At 38.3% G+C, this 16951-nt stretch overlaps 1 protein-coding gene across 1 annotated transcript; it reads right to left on the bottom strand.

Annotated features, from left to right (window-relative positions):
* Positions 1-792: 792 nt before the first annotated feature.
* LOC123317239 lies at positions 793-6525 on the bottom strand. The gene is made up of 6 exons (XM_044903665.1): positions 5971-6525; positions 5688-5884; positions 5464-5631; positions 5212-5409; positions 4391-4670; positions 793-1168 (listed from the first exon to the last, which is right to left on the bottom strand). The coding sequence occupies exons 1-6, from the start codon at positions 6188-6190 to the stop codon at positions 816-818; spliced, it is 1416 nt and encodes a 471-aa protein (XP_044759600.1). The 5' UTR covers positions 6191-6525; the 3' UTR covers positions 793-815.
* Positions 6526-16951: the final 10426 nt, after the last annotated feature.

Here is a 16951-nt window from a genome sequence, read left to right as displayed (position 1 = left end):
ATATATCGTGGAGAAAATTATGGAAATGTAGCAAATTTTTCGCAATAGTTCATTTTTTAAGGTCTTTGAGAAATATTCCAATCAACATTAATAATTCTATTATAGCCATATATGTTTCAAATATCACATCAAACTCTTTCGGAAATATTTTTTGTTTCCACTCAATTCGGATTCCTTTTTGAAATGTATAAGCCTCAATAATTTTTTTACTGTGAAAATTTTATTTTTATATTTTAACTTTTCATTGGGTATATTTCTACGCACGAACTGGCAACCCTGTCCATTGGCTACCCTATGACATAACGTAGACGAAATTGGGTACGTAAGGGTCGGAACTACCCCCACAGGGGTATATTTCGAAGTAATTCTGTTTGTATAGCATATAGGGTGATTAATTCCCCTGAGCAAACGACATTAACTGCGTCAAACGACGGAAAGGGGCTTAGTAAGCTATATTTTCTTCATTCCTCGGCACATTCCAGCGCAGGTTGTTACAATTGCCTTTGGTGAACCTTTCGTGGCAAACAGCACGAATTTCAACCAATCATGTTAATTTAAAATCATCCAATTTAGCAGTTGCACAAAAAACCGAATCTAAATTTCCACCAATAACTGAAGAGTATTGTATTGACCTCATTCGACCGCGATCTTGGAAACGTTTAAATATAAACTCGTCAAAAACTATTTCCGCATGAGAAATCCGTACCAAAATGCCAAAACCAAAAACTAAATACCTAAAATGTATTTGAATGTTAAAGTTTAAAACATTTACGAATAAAACAATAAATAAAATAAATAAAATCGAAAATTCTTCGTTAAGTATGTTTGAATTTATATAAATATGTGGTCGGCAAACGCGGATACTTGGCACCAGGACAGTGAAACTTGAGTTTCAGCGAAAATTTCCCGTTCTCGAACTGGCACCTCTTCACCGTCAACTCGCTGGAGTCGAGGGGGTAGTTAACGTCCAAGTACCTCATGGGGGCGTGAGACAGGGGGCAGGAAATCTTGACGTCGACGTGGGTGCCCAGGTAAGGCACTTGCACGGTCCTCGAGTCTTCGGACCCGTTACGGTTGCCCGCCATTTCTTCCGGATCCTCCTCCAGCAGATCTTCGATGTCGTCGTCGTTCAACTGATCCTCCGGGTGGAATTTCTGCACGTACGCCCCTGGAATTTTACAGAACGCCAGGTTACGTTCGTGCCCATTTCTGGCAGCTGGATAATAATGGAAAGATCCAGATGGACCGTAAATTATTTCGCTTCGCATATTGCATATTGTATATAGCTCAAGAAACAAAACAAAAGCGGAGCGGGATTATGAGATACGTTTTGACGGGCGAGAAGGTCTTTTGGATAGAGTCTGAATATGATCGATGCAGAGACCCCTAGGTTGAAACTAGTTACAAAGATTCAAGGAAACCTACACCACTAGACCTAGACCACTAGTCTTTATACAATGCCTACAGACATTTTTGGTTTTTGTTCGTCAAAGTTTATTTCAATTTTCTAAAAGGCTACCGGAGCTGCTGAGGAACAATTAGTGACAAAAACCAAATATCTAATCCCAGGAGATTTCAAATGGTCCCCAACGATCAGATTTAATAATAAAAATATTTACCACTCTGAAAAATATGTATAAGATTGTCTTTGGGTCTTAATTTAACACGGAAAGGCGACTGAACAAGAAACACAGCGGGAAAAACGACAAAGGATATACGGAAGAAGGAAGGGTTCTGAAAAAGGCGATAAGAAGAAGCAGACAACAAAAGTGGGAGGACTCATAAACGATATCGACGAAAAATCGTCGGAAAATTGCATGAAAAGCTGATACGAAGGAGATAACAGAAGGAGCTAGAGGACAAGCAAGCGATCGAGGATAACCAACACGGATTCAAGTAGGCGAGATCATGAACATAGAGACATGGACTGAGCAATGTCAGCATGAAATTGTCTTTTTTATAGAAAGAGAGAAATGATCGTCGGGCATTTACCTGTCTCTCTTTTGTTCACATAGAGGTGAGTGTGTACCAATCAAAATTCTAGAAAAAGACAACTGCATGCCCGACGTGCGTTTCTCTCTGTCACTTTTTTTGACCGTATTTCATGCATAGATAGAAAGGGAAGGCACAGTCCATGTCTCTATGTCTATGGGCGAGATCAACGATAACAGCCATTCGCGAATACAATTACCGTTGAGGGCGCTACGAAATGTAAACAAACTTTGACGTTTGTCCGTACTCTTTTCGAGATTCATACGCCCCATAGACTTATAATAAGTCTATGGTACGGCCTAACAGAGTTTTTCTAGTAAACCAAGAAATTTATCGCGAATTATCGGAAGTGAATTGATTGATTTAGTTTCGTAAAGAAAGATCAACATTGTTTGGAAATACTTCATTTTGAAGGCATGAATTGTGGAATAATAATAATATCGAGCGATGATATTGGTGATCCACTGTACATAGACACAAATTCCCATTAATTCACAGATTCTTTCTTGAAGTAAACCTAGGTAATAATGTTGAGGTAGCATATACTGAGTTTGTGAAGGAAGTAGAAACTAAACATCTTGATAAGTAAAGCGTTTATGTGGAAGTTTTAAAGTTTCTATTTAAAATATTTCAATTACATGTTATGATATAGGTATTCCTCATACTGAAATCTCAAGAGACATAAATATCAGCTCTTGGAACAAGTTCTACAGATGAGAAAAAGCATTCATTTGGAAGTATGAAAATTATGAAATTGTATTTCTAAATCGTCAATTGAATTAATGGTACCTCTCCACCTGCGACAAAATAGTCTCGAGAGCAGTCTCAAGCAGTCTCCGATACAAGTCAATACTAGTCTCCGAGACTGAACGTGTCTCAAGTGCTTAGATGAACAACGCCCTGCCCTGCGAGATTAATCTCGAAACTTTCTCGCGAGATTTCATCTCAGGTGGACACTTACCATTAGCAGAAAACTCTCGCAAAGAAAAATCGTTTAACTTAATGATAAGTGTCCACCTGAGATGAAATCTCGAGAGAAAGTTTCGAGATTAATCTCGCAGGGCGTTGTTCATCTGAGCACTTGAGACACGTTCAGTGTCGGAGACTAGTATTTTTACTTGTGTCGGAGAATGCTTGAGTCTGCTCTCGAGACTATTTTGTCGCAGGTGGACAGGTACCATAACTCCTGCCAGTTGAAAGCACAAATACCTTTTCCAATATTTTTTCGGAATCAATATTTCTATTCAGAAACCCAGACAATAATCCCAATATAACTTCTCCAAATTATAATTATAATACTTTGTTGGACAACGATAAGAGAAAACATAAGAAACAAAACTTGTTTTGACTTTGCAGTACTGACAAAGTAGTTTCGTAATTCAGTCGGCAGAGGGCGTCTAGATTTTTTAATTCGCCAATAGAGGAGGTGATCAAGTGTGCAAGATGGGCCAAAAAAGGAACTCACAGGACACAGCGCATAACCCTCCTGATAGCATTTGATGTCAATAATGCCTTCAATTCAACAGAGCTGGATAGAAGGAGATACTAGAAGAACTGAAGAGGAAGGATATATCCTACATCTACAGAACGTCATCAAAAGTTTCCTCAATGACAGGACACTGAGAACGGCGCACAAAAAGGTAAGACTAACATGTGGGGTCCCACAAGGCTCTGTTTTAGGCGTAATCGCTTTCCTCCTACCTCTTAGGCACAAAAAAAGGTTAGGTTGGTTATGTTTTCGGAAATACCTAATCTACACAGAAGTTGCGGTAGACACATTGCACACTAAAAGCACTGGGTACTGGATAGACAGCATGTGTTAGGTAATGTTCGATTAGGTAGATTTCATTTCTTGAGGTGAATATCATATTTTTTTATAGGTTTGGTAAGTTATTCCGGGATATATTCGCATTGATATCATATGGCAACAAAAGGAATAAGCAGGTCTTGAAACCAGTCATAAAAACCAGAAGAACACCGAAATTGAATATTGAACAATTTACAGATTTAGTTAAGAGTTCAGAACATCGGATAAAGAGATCATGTTTTTCATTCAAGAAGAGCAACCACTCCTGTTGAATATCGATTGAAATTTATTCTGGGAGGATTCTGCATTTCTTAATAAACTTTTTAGGGTTTTCACTCCCAATCTCTGAAACAAAATCATTTAAAAAATGAAATAAACGATTTGCTCCTGCGTACATTCTTGCACTAATTTCTCAGGAGCAAATCAACTAGAAACAATTGTTGCCTGACAATGAACTGAAAATAAAGAACGTTCATTTCATTTTTTAATTCATTTTGTTTCAGAGATTGGGAGTGAAAACCCTTAAAAGTTTATTAAGAAACTCCTTTTGAAATTACTGTAAACTCACCCCCCCCTATTTACTTAACTCACCATCGTTCATCACGCCATAGTAAAAGAACTTGTCCTGGATGTCCCCGTAACCGGTGTAAACGTTGTTGCTGGGCCTCTTCAGCTTCACCACCTCATCGTCCGATTTCCTCAGCATAACCTCCCTCTCGTACTGGTACTGCTGCATGAACATCTCCGTGTGGGCCAGCAGTATCCTCCGTATCCTCATGTGCATCATCCTCTGGCGCTGCTTCCACGTCATCTGCTTCTCCGTACTGATGTTCAGGGCCACGAACCAGGAGTTGTTGAAGAAATAGTTATACTTGAATGTTGAAAGGAAGGGAGTTGATGTAATATTCTAACAGATATAATGGGTTTCAGCCACAAACAAGATAGATTTCGGAAGTATCTACAGGCTATGGCGATCTTCTTTCAGGTTTTTAACGCACGATTAGGCTGGAATTTCGGAGCTCTATTGAAAGACCTTTCGGCTGTCATATAATGAATTGGCTAGCTTAGATGTGCAAATTTGCCTGTTAGTCTGACCTCCTTACATTAGTGATAGTAGTTGCAATAACGAAGCTCCATCACCAGTCCCAGTATTAACCGAAGTAGAAAGCTGCAGGAGCTTGTTGGTACAGGGCGGCTATAAAATTGCACGAATATTTTTGCTTGCACGAATACTGCTGTATTTCTCCAGAGGCTTGTCTTATATCACAACTTTTTACTGCCGAAAAACTTCCTTGCAGTTCTTCTTCAAGCCCACAGAACGATTCGAGTCCAGCAGATATTGACTTTAATACACTTCACTCAAGTTTTCCAATCCCGCAATGCCCTGGCGCTTATAAATATAAAACCCTTACCCTTGCTTTGAAGATGTTTCCTTCCACGTTTTCATATATAACGTCCTTTTGTGCAAAAGAAGCACTATCCAAAAGATCCAACAGCTTGGCACCACTGACCATGAGGCTATTGTTGACCATCTCCTCGTTCGTTTTCTCGAAATGGAGACAAAAAGACTTTGTCATCTGTATGATGGCAGTTACCTCTGCTGGCATGGCCTGAAAATATAAGAGCAGTTTTGGGCAAAAGACGCTTCAGCCAAAGTTGCTTACGTAATCCCTTCCTAGAACAGGGGCGTAGAGTTGATCGGGCATATGTGCAAATTTCCATAAAAATTGCTCGTAGGTGTCTATCAGAAGACCTGCGTACATACTGCTCTTGTGCGTCTCGTACCTGTTGTTGTAAGCGTATCTCCAAATGGTCGACATAACAACATTTTGCTGAAAAGATTCGAATTGAAGGTTTAAGAGATGGAAAATGGGTCCAAAAAGCCAACCTGAAAATTCAGTATTTCCAACATATTAATCAGACGGCAATAGCACTTGATCTCGGAATCTCCTTCAGCTACCTGAACTGCTTCAAGGGTGAATTTCAGGAACCCCTTAATTTTTTTTTCGAGCATTTTGAAAGTTACTCCCATCAAATCTTCGGTCACCTCTTTGAATCGACGACTCACAAGTCTTACGTTATAGCCTGCATTATAAAAAGCAAGTATTGTGGAAAACCTGATGAAGTAGTGCAATAGTGCATCCGCCATTTTTTTCGAAAATTTTACCTACCAAGATCTTGATACGATATGAACTTCAGTATGTGACTTAGTACTTCCGTAGGCAAGTCAAGAATGGGAGCTTTTTTTTTTCGCTGTCTTTCTGGTAGAACACTTTCGCAATACTTAACTTCTTCTCTATCGTTTTCAAGTTTTCTTCGTTTCGATCTCAAGAAGTAACCGATACTTTGGTCTCTTTCATCTTCATTAGCGATTTGTTCGAAATTATCCATTATGTGCCTGGGGTTTTATCAGATAATTTTCATTTTAAAATGTATATCCTTCAGATTTGAATATTAAAACTTTCAAATTTGACAAATAATATTTTCCCGATAAGAATTTTTCATTTCACAGCAGGTTCAACAAGAAGATAGTTAATTGAATCAAGTTTGAATATTTTTACTTCGAACATTTTATTCTGAAGTCATCTCCGAATGGTTTTATTCAAATAAATCAAGTTTTGAGAATGTTTTAAATTATATTCTGGAAAAAAGTAAACTTTAATAAGAAAACAACTGATTTTCTTTTCTTATTACAAAGGTACTGACAAACGACATAATAACTGGCAACATTATCGAAAACACGGATATCCAGATATAAATCGTGTGATATTCCAAAATTCGGTGCGGTTTCAAAATATTCAATTATCTATGAATGAAATGAGGGCCTAGCTTATGGAGCGTACACATACGTTTACACTTCATTGAGTCTGGCTCAAATAAAATAACTGTTTGATCTTTTTTCAATGCAATTAAAATTAATTTAACCGGGACTCGATGAAATTTTCTCAAATAAATTTTTGATCCGATTGAATTAATTTGATTAACAAATTTTTGTTGATTTCAAAGAAATACTCAAATATTTCTTCTCTTTTAATCATCAATCTCTGCTTATAATAGTTTTCTTATAAAAGTTCTTATAAGAAACACAGCGGAGACCATTTGTCAAATATAACGTGCCGATGTTCTATGGTTTCATTCCTGAGATTCCATTAAACAACGCCAAACCAGCGGTGTGACGAGGAGCTAAATGCTCATACCCGTACCGGCGTTGCCACGTCTACCTCTCATACTGAAACTGTCAACTTCGGTACTGAAACTTCAACCAGCTGTCAGATAGATGTCAAAATAAAATTGTGAGGTGTTGTGTAGGCAAAAATAACACATCATTTGGAATATTATTTTACTTTTATTTGAAATACGTACATTGAAATGCATTATTTTTGGTTTTTAATTTGATGGTGGTGTTAATCCTAGTGATTCTTTAGTGTTAAATGTGCGTTATTAATGCCAGTAATGGTAATGAAAGTATTCAATATCTTGGGAAAGTCACACAGTATATTAGCAGGAAGTGAATAATTATGCCATTTTCTCGTTGTGTTGTTGGATGTGGAGGCCGAGGAAACAGTGTTAAGTTTTTTTTTTATTCCGGAAGAAATTTCTGTATTTCAGCATAAGAAGCTTCACTCAAATTACTTGAAGAGGAGACAACAAAACTGCTATTATTAGGAGAGCTGACTTATACTAGTTATATTTTTATTTATACTCATTATATTTATGCTGTTTTTCTAACTAGTTCTATTTTGTATCGATTATATTTTTATAGTGTTCCTGGGCAGGAAGACCTGAGTTGTTAACCAGTTAACATTGTTTCAATAAAGTTTATTACTACTACTATAGTGTTCCTGTTTTATATATACCTATATTGAATACACCTTTTCAATGAAACAGTGCATCTTTTCAAGAATATTTAATTAAATTACATAATATTACGTATTTACATTTTGAGAAAATATTCATTCCATCTCTTATTACCCGTACAAACGCTGTAGAAATAAAGGCCAGGAACAATGGTCTACCAGACGCATTCCATATGGATCCAGAGTTTCACAATCCTCAAAGCCGTATTTTATTACAGGTTGGTCATTATTCCCTTCTCTAAATATACATCAATTCATCTGTGCTAACCCTTTTGTGAAATACTTTCCTCGAATATTATGTTCCAAATATTTTATAGAGTAACCTAGGTAAAAGGCTAATTATAAAGTATTTGTAGGCTGCTACGCTCTGAATGCTTTCTTACATCTGGCTTATCTTCTGGGAATAAAATCCGCCACTTCTTGATTTGTTTTCAAAATTTCAATAAATTGGGTACTCTTTGTATTCACTGAAAGAAAATTTATAGTTAATTCAGAAATCTTGATATATGATGATGATAGTTATCATATCAAAAGTTTAATATCAACTTACTTTTCATATATCTATTACAGATTGCCAAATATATATTCTTAGAGCTCTACATGAAGTTAAATACCACTCTTTTATACCTTGAAACAACGAAAATATTCGTCAAGTGAGGAGTTTTACTTGTAATGACGCTTTTGCTTGTCTCCACAATTTTTGTGAGGCTAGAAGGTTGGAGGGGCCTATAATGGTCCAAATCTTTGTTTTGACCGAGAGGGTCTTTCGACCAGGTTCAGTCTTCCAAGTAATGATTCTAATGTTCTTCAGTTGTTCGAGGAACGTTACAGGACCCTTATGTTGTTATATGTAGATATATCAGTTTAATTTAACGTTCCGCTGAAAACTTCTTGTTGTTAATGTTGTTAATCATGTTGTAAGTGATTGCAACCCTGTTGTTTGTGTTGCATTGGTCATCTATTCAATACAGATTTTCTGATATAATTATTACCACAATTTCACAAAGAATATTAATGAAAAATGTAAATAATAAACGGTCTCTGATAACAAAATAAAAATAAATAAGACATGTGAAATGAGTTGACAGGCTGTCAGAGATGAACAGTTGACAGTTTTCAAATGTTCTGTGGCTTAAAAAGTAGACGACAGACGTGGCAACGCCGGTACGAGTATGAGCATTTAGCTCCTCGTAGCGGTGTGAAGTTGGCTGACAATTTCTAGCTGACAGAATCCCGAAGATACCCGAAGCGGCGACGGCCGCCAGTGGCGTACCCCTACTATTATTTTCGCCGAAAAATCGCTTCTGCATTACGAAATGAGATTAGTAGTGGAAATAATATAAATATTTGATGTTTGGCATATATAAATTTGATAATTCGAACAATTCGTTGGAAAAATGAATTTGTTCGATATATTTTTTCGATCAATTGAACTGAAATCGTCTAGGCGCGAAGTTTAATCTATATAACTTCTATGTTTTTATCAGTTTCAAGATGAGATTTTCACTCAGATGATGGTCAACTATTCAGGATTCATAATCCGTAAAAAACTTTACTTGCACCCCTTGGAGACTACCCTTTTTCGACCCTTTTCCGTATAAAACACCGAATTCGCGATATAAAGCGGCGCAGTCAGCTGACCATAACTTCTATCTTTTTATCAGTTTCAAGATGAGATTTTCACTCAGATGATGGTCAACTATTCAGGATTCATAATCCGTAAAAAACTTTACTTGCACCCCTTGGAGACTACCCTTTTTCCACCCTTTTCCGTATAAAACACCGAATTTGCGCTAGGAAGCGGCGCAGTCAGCTGACCATAACTTCTATCTTTTTATCGGTTTCAAGATGAGATTTTCACTCAGACGATGGTCAACTATTCAGGATTCATAATCCGTAAAAAACTTTACTTGCACCCCTTGCACACTACCCTTTTTCCACCCTTTTCCGTATAAAACACCGAATTTGCGCTAGGAAGCGGCGCAGTCAGCTGACCATAACTTCTATGTTTTTATCAGTTTCAAGATGAGATTTTCACTCAGATGATGGTCAACTATTCGGGATTCATAATCCGTAAAAAACTTTACTTGCACCCCTTGCACACTACCCTTTTTCGACCCTTTTCCGTATAAAACACCGAATTCGCGATATAAAGCGACGCAGTCAGCTGACCATAACTTCTATTTTTTTATCAGTTTCAAGATGAGATTTTCACTCAGATGATGGTCAACTATTCAGGATTCATAATCCGTAAAAAACTTTACTTGCACCCCTTGCACACTACCCTTTTTCGACCCTTTTCCGTATAAGACACCGAATTTGCGCTAGGAAGCGGCGCAGTCAGCTGAACATAACTTCTATGTTTTTATCAGTTTCAAGATGAGATTTTCAATCAGATGATGGTCAACTATTCAGGATTCATAATCCGTAAAAAACTTTACTTGCACCCCTTGGAGACTACCCTTTTTCGACCCTTTTCCGTATAAAACACCGAATTCGCGATATAAAGCGACGCAGTCAGCTGACCATAACTTCTATTTTTTTATCAGTTTCAAGATGGGATTTTCACTCAGATGATGGTCAACTATTCAGGATTCATAATCCGTAAAAAACTTTACTTGCACCCCTTGGAGACTACCCTTTTTCCACCCTTTTCCGTATAAAACACCGAATTTGCGCTAGGAAGCGGCGCAGTCAGCTGACCATAACTTCTATCTTTTTATCAGTTTCAAGATGAGATTTTCACTCAGATGATGGTCAACTATTCAGGATTCATAATCCGTAAAAAACTTTACTTGCACCCCTTGCACACTACCCTTTTTCCACCCTTTTCCGTATAAAACACCGAATTTGCGCTAGGAAGCGGCGCAGTCAGCTGACCATAACTTCTATCTTTTTATCAGTTTCAAGATGAGATTTTCACTCAGATGATGGTCAACTATTCGGGATTCATAATCCGTAAAAAACTTTACTTGCACCCCTTGGAGACTACCCTTTTTCGACCCTTTTCCGTATAAAACACCGAATTCGCGATATAAAGCGACGCAGTCAGCTGACCATAACTTCTATTTTTTTATCAGTTTCAAGATGAGATTTTCACTCAGATGATGGTCAACTATTCAGGATTCATAATCCGTAAAAAACTTTACTTGCACCCCTTGGAGACTACCCTTTTTCCACCCTTTTCCGTATAAAACACCGAATTTGCGCTAGGAAGCGGCGCAGTCAGCTGACCATAACTTCTATGTTTTTATCAGTTTCAAGATGAGATTTTCACTCAGATGATGGTCAACTATTCGGGATTCATAATCCGTAAAAAACTTTACTTGCACCCCTTGGAGACTACCCTTTTTCGACCCTTTTCCGTATAAAACACCGAATTCGCGATATAAAGCGGCGCAGTCAGCTGACCATAACTTCTATCTTTTTATCAGTTTCAAGATGAGATTTTCACTCAGATGATGGTCAACTATTCAGGATTCATAATCCGTAAAAAACTTTACTTGCACCCCTTGCACACTACCCTTTTTCCACCCTTTTCCGTATAAAACACCGAATTTGCGCTAGGAAGCGGCGCAGTCAGCTGACCATAACTTCTATCTTTTTATCAGTTTCAAGATGAGATTTTCACTCAGATGATGGTCAACTATTCAGGATTCATAATCCGTAAAAAACTTTACTTGCACCCCTTGCACACTACCCTTTTTCCACCCTTTTCCGTATAAAACACCGAATTTGCGCTAGGAAGCGGTGCAGTCAGCTGACCATAACTTCTATCTTTTTATCAGTTTCAAGATGAGATTTTCACTCAGATGATGGTCAACTATTCAGGATTCATAATCCGTAAAAAACTTTACTTGCACCCCTTGGAGACTACCCTTTTTCGACCCTTTTCCGTATAAAACACCGAATTCGCGATATAAAGCGACGCAGTCAGCTGACCATAACTTCTATCTTTTTATCAGTTTCAAGATGAGATTTTCACTCAGATGATGGTCAACTATTCAGGATTCATAATCCGTAAAAAACTTTACTTGCACCCCTTGCACACTACCCTTTTTCGACCCTTTTCCGTATAAGACACCGAATTTGCGCTAGGAAGCGGCGCAGTCAGCTGAACATAACTTCTATGTTTTTATCAGTTTCAAGATGAGATTTTCACTCAGATGATGGTCAACTATTCAGGATTCATAATCCGTAAAAAACTTTACTTGCACCCCTTGCACACTACCCTTTTTCCACCCTTTTCCGTATAAAACACCGAATTTGCGCTAGGAAGCGGCGCAGTCAGCTGACCATAACTTCTATCTTTTTATCAGTTTCAAGATGAGATTTTCACTCAGATGATGGTCAACTATTCAGGATTCATAATCCGTAAAAAACTTTACTTGCACCCCTTGGAGACTACCCTTTTTCGACCCTTTTCCGTATAAAACACCGAATTCGCGATATAAAGCGACGCAGTCAGCTGACCATAACTTCTATCTTTTTATCAGTTTCAAGATGAGATTTTCACTCAGATGATGGTCAACTATTCAGGATTCATAATCCGTAAAAAACTTTACTTGCACCCCTTGCACACTACCCTTTTTCGACCCTTTTCCGTATAAGACACCGAATTTGCGCTAGGAAGCGGCGCAGTCAGCTGAACATAACTTCTATGTTTTTATCAGTTTCAAGATGAGATTTTCACTCAGATGATGGTCAACTATTCAGGATTCATAATCCGTAAAAAACTTTACTTGCACCCCTTGGAGACTACCCTTTTTCCACCCTTTTCCGTATAAAACACCGAATTTGCGCTAGGAAGCGGCGCAGTCAGCTGACCATAACTTCTATCTTTTTATCAGTTTCAAGATGAGATTTTCACTCAGATGATGGTCAACTATTCGGGATTCATAATCCGTAAAAAACTTTACTTGCACCCCTTGGAGACTACCCTTTTTCGACCCTTTTCCGTATAAAACACCGAATTCGCGATATAAAGCGGCGCAGTCAGCTGACCATAACTTCTATCTTTTTATCAGTTTCAAGATGAGATTTTCACTCAGATGATGGTCAACTATTCGGGATTCATAATCCGTAAAAAACTTTACTTGCACCCCTTGCACACTACCCTTTTTCGACCCTTTTCCGTATAAAACACCGAATTCGCGATATAAAGCGACGCAGTCAGCTGACCATAACTTCTATTTTTTTATCAGTTTCAAGATGAGATTTTCACTCAGATGATGGTCAACTATTCGGGATTCATAATCCGTAAAAAACTTTACTTGCACCCCTTGCACACTACCCTTTTTCGACCCTTTTCCGTATAAAACACCGAATTCGCGATATAAAGCGACGCAGTCAGCTGACCATAACTTCTATCTTTTTATCAGTTTCAAGATGAGATTTTCACTCAGATGATGGTCAACTATTCGGGATTCATAATCCGTAAAAAACTTTACTTGCACCCCTTGCACACTACCCTTTTTCGACCCTTTTCCGTATAAGACACCGAATTTGCGCTAGGAAGCGGCGCAGTCAGCTGAACATAACTTCTATGTTTTTATCAGTTTCAAGATGAGATTTTCACTCAGATGATGGTCAACTATTCGGGATTCATAATCCGTAAAAAACTTTACTTGCACCCCTTGGAGACTACCCTTTTTCGACCCTTTTCCGTATAAAACACCGAATTCGCGATATAAAGCGGCGCAGTCAGCTGACCATAACTTCTATCTTTTTATCAGTTTCAAGATGAGATTTTCACTCAGATGATGGTCAACTATTCGGGATTCATAATCCGTAAAAAACTTTACTTGCACCCCTTGCACACTACCCTTTTTCGACCCTTTTCCGTATAAAACACCGAATTCGCGATATAAAGCGACGCAGTCAGCTGACCATAACTTCTATTTTTTTATCAGTTTCAAGATGAGATTTTCACTCAGATGATGGTCAACTATTCAGGATTCATAATCCGTAAAAAACTTTACTTGCACCCCTTGCACACTACCCTTTTTCGACCCTTTTCCGTATAAAACACCGAATTTGCGCTAGGAAGCGGCGCAGTCAGCTGACCATAACTTCTATGTTTTTATCAGTTTCAAGATGAGATTTTCACTCAGATGATGGTCAACTATTCGGGATTCATAATCCGTAAAAAACTTTACTTGCACCCCTTGCACACTACCCTTTTTCGACCCTTTTCCGTATAAAACACCGAATTCGCGATATAAAGCGGCGCAGTCAGCTGACCATAACTTCTATCTTTTTATCAGTTTCAAGATGAGATTTTCACTCAGATGATGGTCAACTATTCAGGATTCATAATCCGTAAAAAACTTTACTTGCAACCCTTGCACACTACCCTTTTTCGACCCTTTTCCGTATAAAACACCGAATTCGCGATATAAAGCGGCGCAGTCAGCTGACCATAACTTCTATCTTTTTATCAGTTTCAAGATGAGATTTTCACTCAGATGATGGTCAACTATTCGGGATTCATAATCCGTAAAAAACTTTACTTGCACCCCTTGGAGACTACCCTTTTTCGACCCTTTTCCGTATAAAACACCGAATTCGCGATATAAAGCGACGCAGTCAGCTGACCATAACTTCTATTTTTTTATCAGTTTCAAGATGAGATTTTCACTCAGATGATGGTCAACTATTCAGGATTCATAATCCGTAAAAAACTTTACTTGCACCCCTTGGAGACTACCCTTTTTCCACCCTTTTCCGTATAAAACACCGAATTCGCGATATAAAGCGGCGCAGTCAGCTGACCATAACTTCTATCTTTTTATCAGTTTCAAGATGAGATTTTCACTCAGATGATGGTCAACTATTCGGGATTCATAATCCGTAAAAAACTTTACTTGCACCCCTTGGAGACTACCCTTTTTCGACCCTTTTCCGTATAAAACACCGAATTCGCGATATAAGGCGGCGCAGTCAGCTGACCATAACTTCTATCTTTTTATCAGTTTCAAGATGAGATTTTCACTCAGATGATGGTCAACTATTCAGGATTCATAATCCGTAAAAAACTTTACTTGCAACCCTTGCACACTACCCTTTTTCGACCCTTTTCCGTATAAAACACCGAATTCGCGATATAAAGCGGCGCAGTCAGCTGACCATAACTTCTATCTTTTTATCAGTTTCAAGATGAGATTTTCACTCAGATGATGGTCAACTATTCGGGATTCATAATCCGTAAAAAACTTTACTTGCACCCCTTGCACACTACCCTTTTTCGACCCTTTTCCGTATAAAACACCGAATTCGCGATATAAAGCGACGCAGTCAGCTGACCATAACTTCTATTTTTTTATCAGTTTCAAGATGAGATTTTCACTCAGATGATGGTCAACTATTCAGGATTCATAATCCGTAAAAAACTTTACTTGCACCCCTTGGAGACTACCCTTTTTCCACCCTTTTCCGTATAAAACACCGAATTTGCGCTAGGAAGCGGCGCAGTCAGCTGACCATAACTTCTATGTTTTTATCAGTTTCAAGATGAGATTTTCACTCAGATGATGGTCAACTATTCGGGATTCATAATCCGTAAAAAACTTCACTTGCACCCCTTGGAGACTACCCTTTTTCGACCCTTTTCCGTATAAAACACCGAATTCGCGATATAAAGCGGCGCAGTCAGCTGACCATAACTTCTATCTTTTTATCAGTTTCAAGATGAGATTTTCACTCAGATGATGGTCAACTATTCAGGATTCATAATCCGTAAAAAACTTTACTTGCACCCCTTGCACACTACCCTTTTTCCACCCTTTTCCGTATAAAACACCGAATTTGCGCTAGGAAGCGGCGCAGTCAGCTGACCATAACTTCTATCTTTTTATCAGTTTCAAGATGAGATTTTCACTCAGATGATGGTCAACTATTCAGGATTCATAATCCGTAAAAAACTTTACTTGCACCCCTTGCACACTACCCTTTTTCCACCCTTTTCCGTATAAAACACCGAATTTGCGCTAGGAAGCGGCGCAGTCAGCTGACCATAACTTCTATCTTTTTATCAGTTTCAAGATGAGATTTTCACTCAGATGATGGTCAACTATTCAGGATTCATAATCCGTAAAAAACTTTACTTGCACCCCTTGCACACTACCCTTTTTCCACCCTTTTCCGTATAAAACACCGAATTTGCGCTAGGAAGCGGCGCAGTCAGCTGACCATAACTTCTATCTTTTTATCAGTTTCAAGATGAGATTTTCACTCAGATGATGGTCAACTATTCAGGATTCATAATCCGTAAAAAACTTTACTTGCACCCCTTGGAGACTACCCTTTTTCGACCCTTTTCCGTATAAAACACCGAATTCGCGATATAAAGCGGCGCAGTCAGCTGACCATAACTTCTATCTTTTTATCAGTTTCAAGATGAGATTTTCACTCAGACGATGGTCAACTATTCAGGATTCATAATCCGTAAAAAACTTTACTTGCACCCCTTGCACACTACCCTTTTTCCACCCTTTTCCGTATAAAACACCGAATTTGCGCTAGGAAGCGGCGCAGTCAGCTGACCATAACTTCTATGTTTTTATCAGTTTCAAGATGAGATTTTCACTCAGATGATGGTCAACTATTCAGGATTCATAATCCGTAAAAAACTTTACTTGCACCCCTTGCACACTACCCTTTTTCGACCCTTTTCCGTATAAAACACCGAATTCGCGATATAAAGCGGCGCAGTCAGCTGACCATAACTTCTATGTTTTTATCAGTTTCAAGATGAGATTTTCACTCAGATGATGGTCAACTATTCGGGATTCATAATCCGTAAAAAACTTTACTTGCACCCCTTGCACACTACCCTTTTTCGACCCTTTTCCGTATAAAACACCGAATTCGCGCTAGGAAGCGCGCAGTCGAAGCGCCTGATATCTGTTGCCGAAGTTTTGATAAACAGAAAATATGACAAATATTAATTATCATTCAACTCTCTAAATTATGTTACAATTATCGATTTTGTTACACTTTATTGGTCAACTCTATTTTTCCGAAAAATTATGTTACAATCTGATAATTATATCATACCGGCAACAGTGGCAACAGTGCCACCAGATGACCACCTGCCAACGAGGGAAGTTGCAAGATACTTGTGGCCCTCTTCCTATTGGATAGAAACCGCAGCAATCTTGACATATTTGATTTACGATACGCTTGCTTTGCTGTGAGCTGTTGCGTTCAGTGTTGCCAGGTGTAACATAATTATCAGATTGTAACATAATTTTTCGGAAAAATAGAGTTGACCAATAAAGTGTAACAAAATCGA

This window comes from Coccinella septempunctata, chromosome 7 (genome assembly GCF_907165205.1).
Source record: "Coccinella septempunctata chromosome 7, icCocSept1.1, whole genome shotgun sequence".
Taxonomy (NCBI): Eukaryota; Metazoa; Arthropoda; class Insecta; order Coleoptera; family Coccinellidae; genus Coccinella; species Coccinella septempunctata.
This window is presented reverse-complemented; position numbering and strand designations above follow the sequence as displayed.

What these genes read in the sequence shown, in the direction of transcription:
- LOC123317239 (XM_044903665.1), bottom strand. Translation starts at nt 6,190, where the DNA reads ATGGATAATTTCGAACAAATCGCTAATGAAGATGAAAGAGACCAAAGT. An exon ending in TGGAAATACTGAATTTTCAG is followed by an intron (nt 5,632 to 5,687) that starts GTTGGCTTTTTG and finishes GAATCTTTTCAG; the next exon opens with CAAAATGTTGTTATGTCGAC. An exon ending in GAAACATCTTCAAAGCAAGG is followed by an intron (nt 4,671 to 5,211) that starts GTAAGGGTTTTA and finishes TCAACATTCAAG; the next exon opens with TATAACTATTTCTTCAACAA.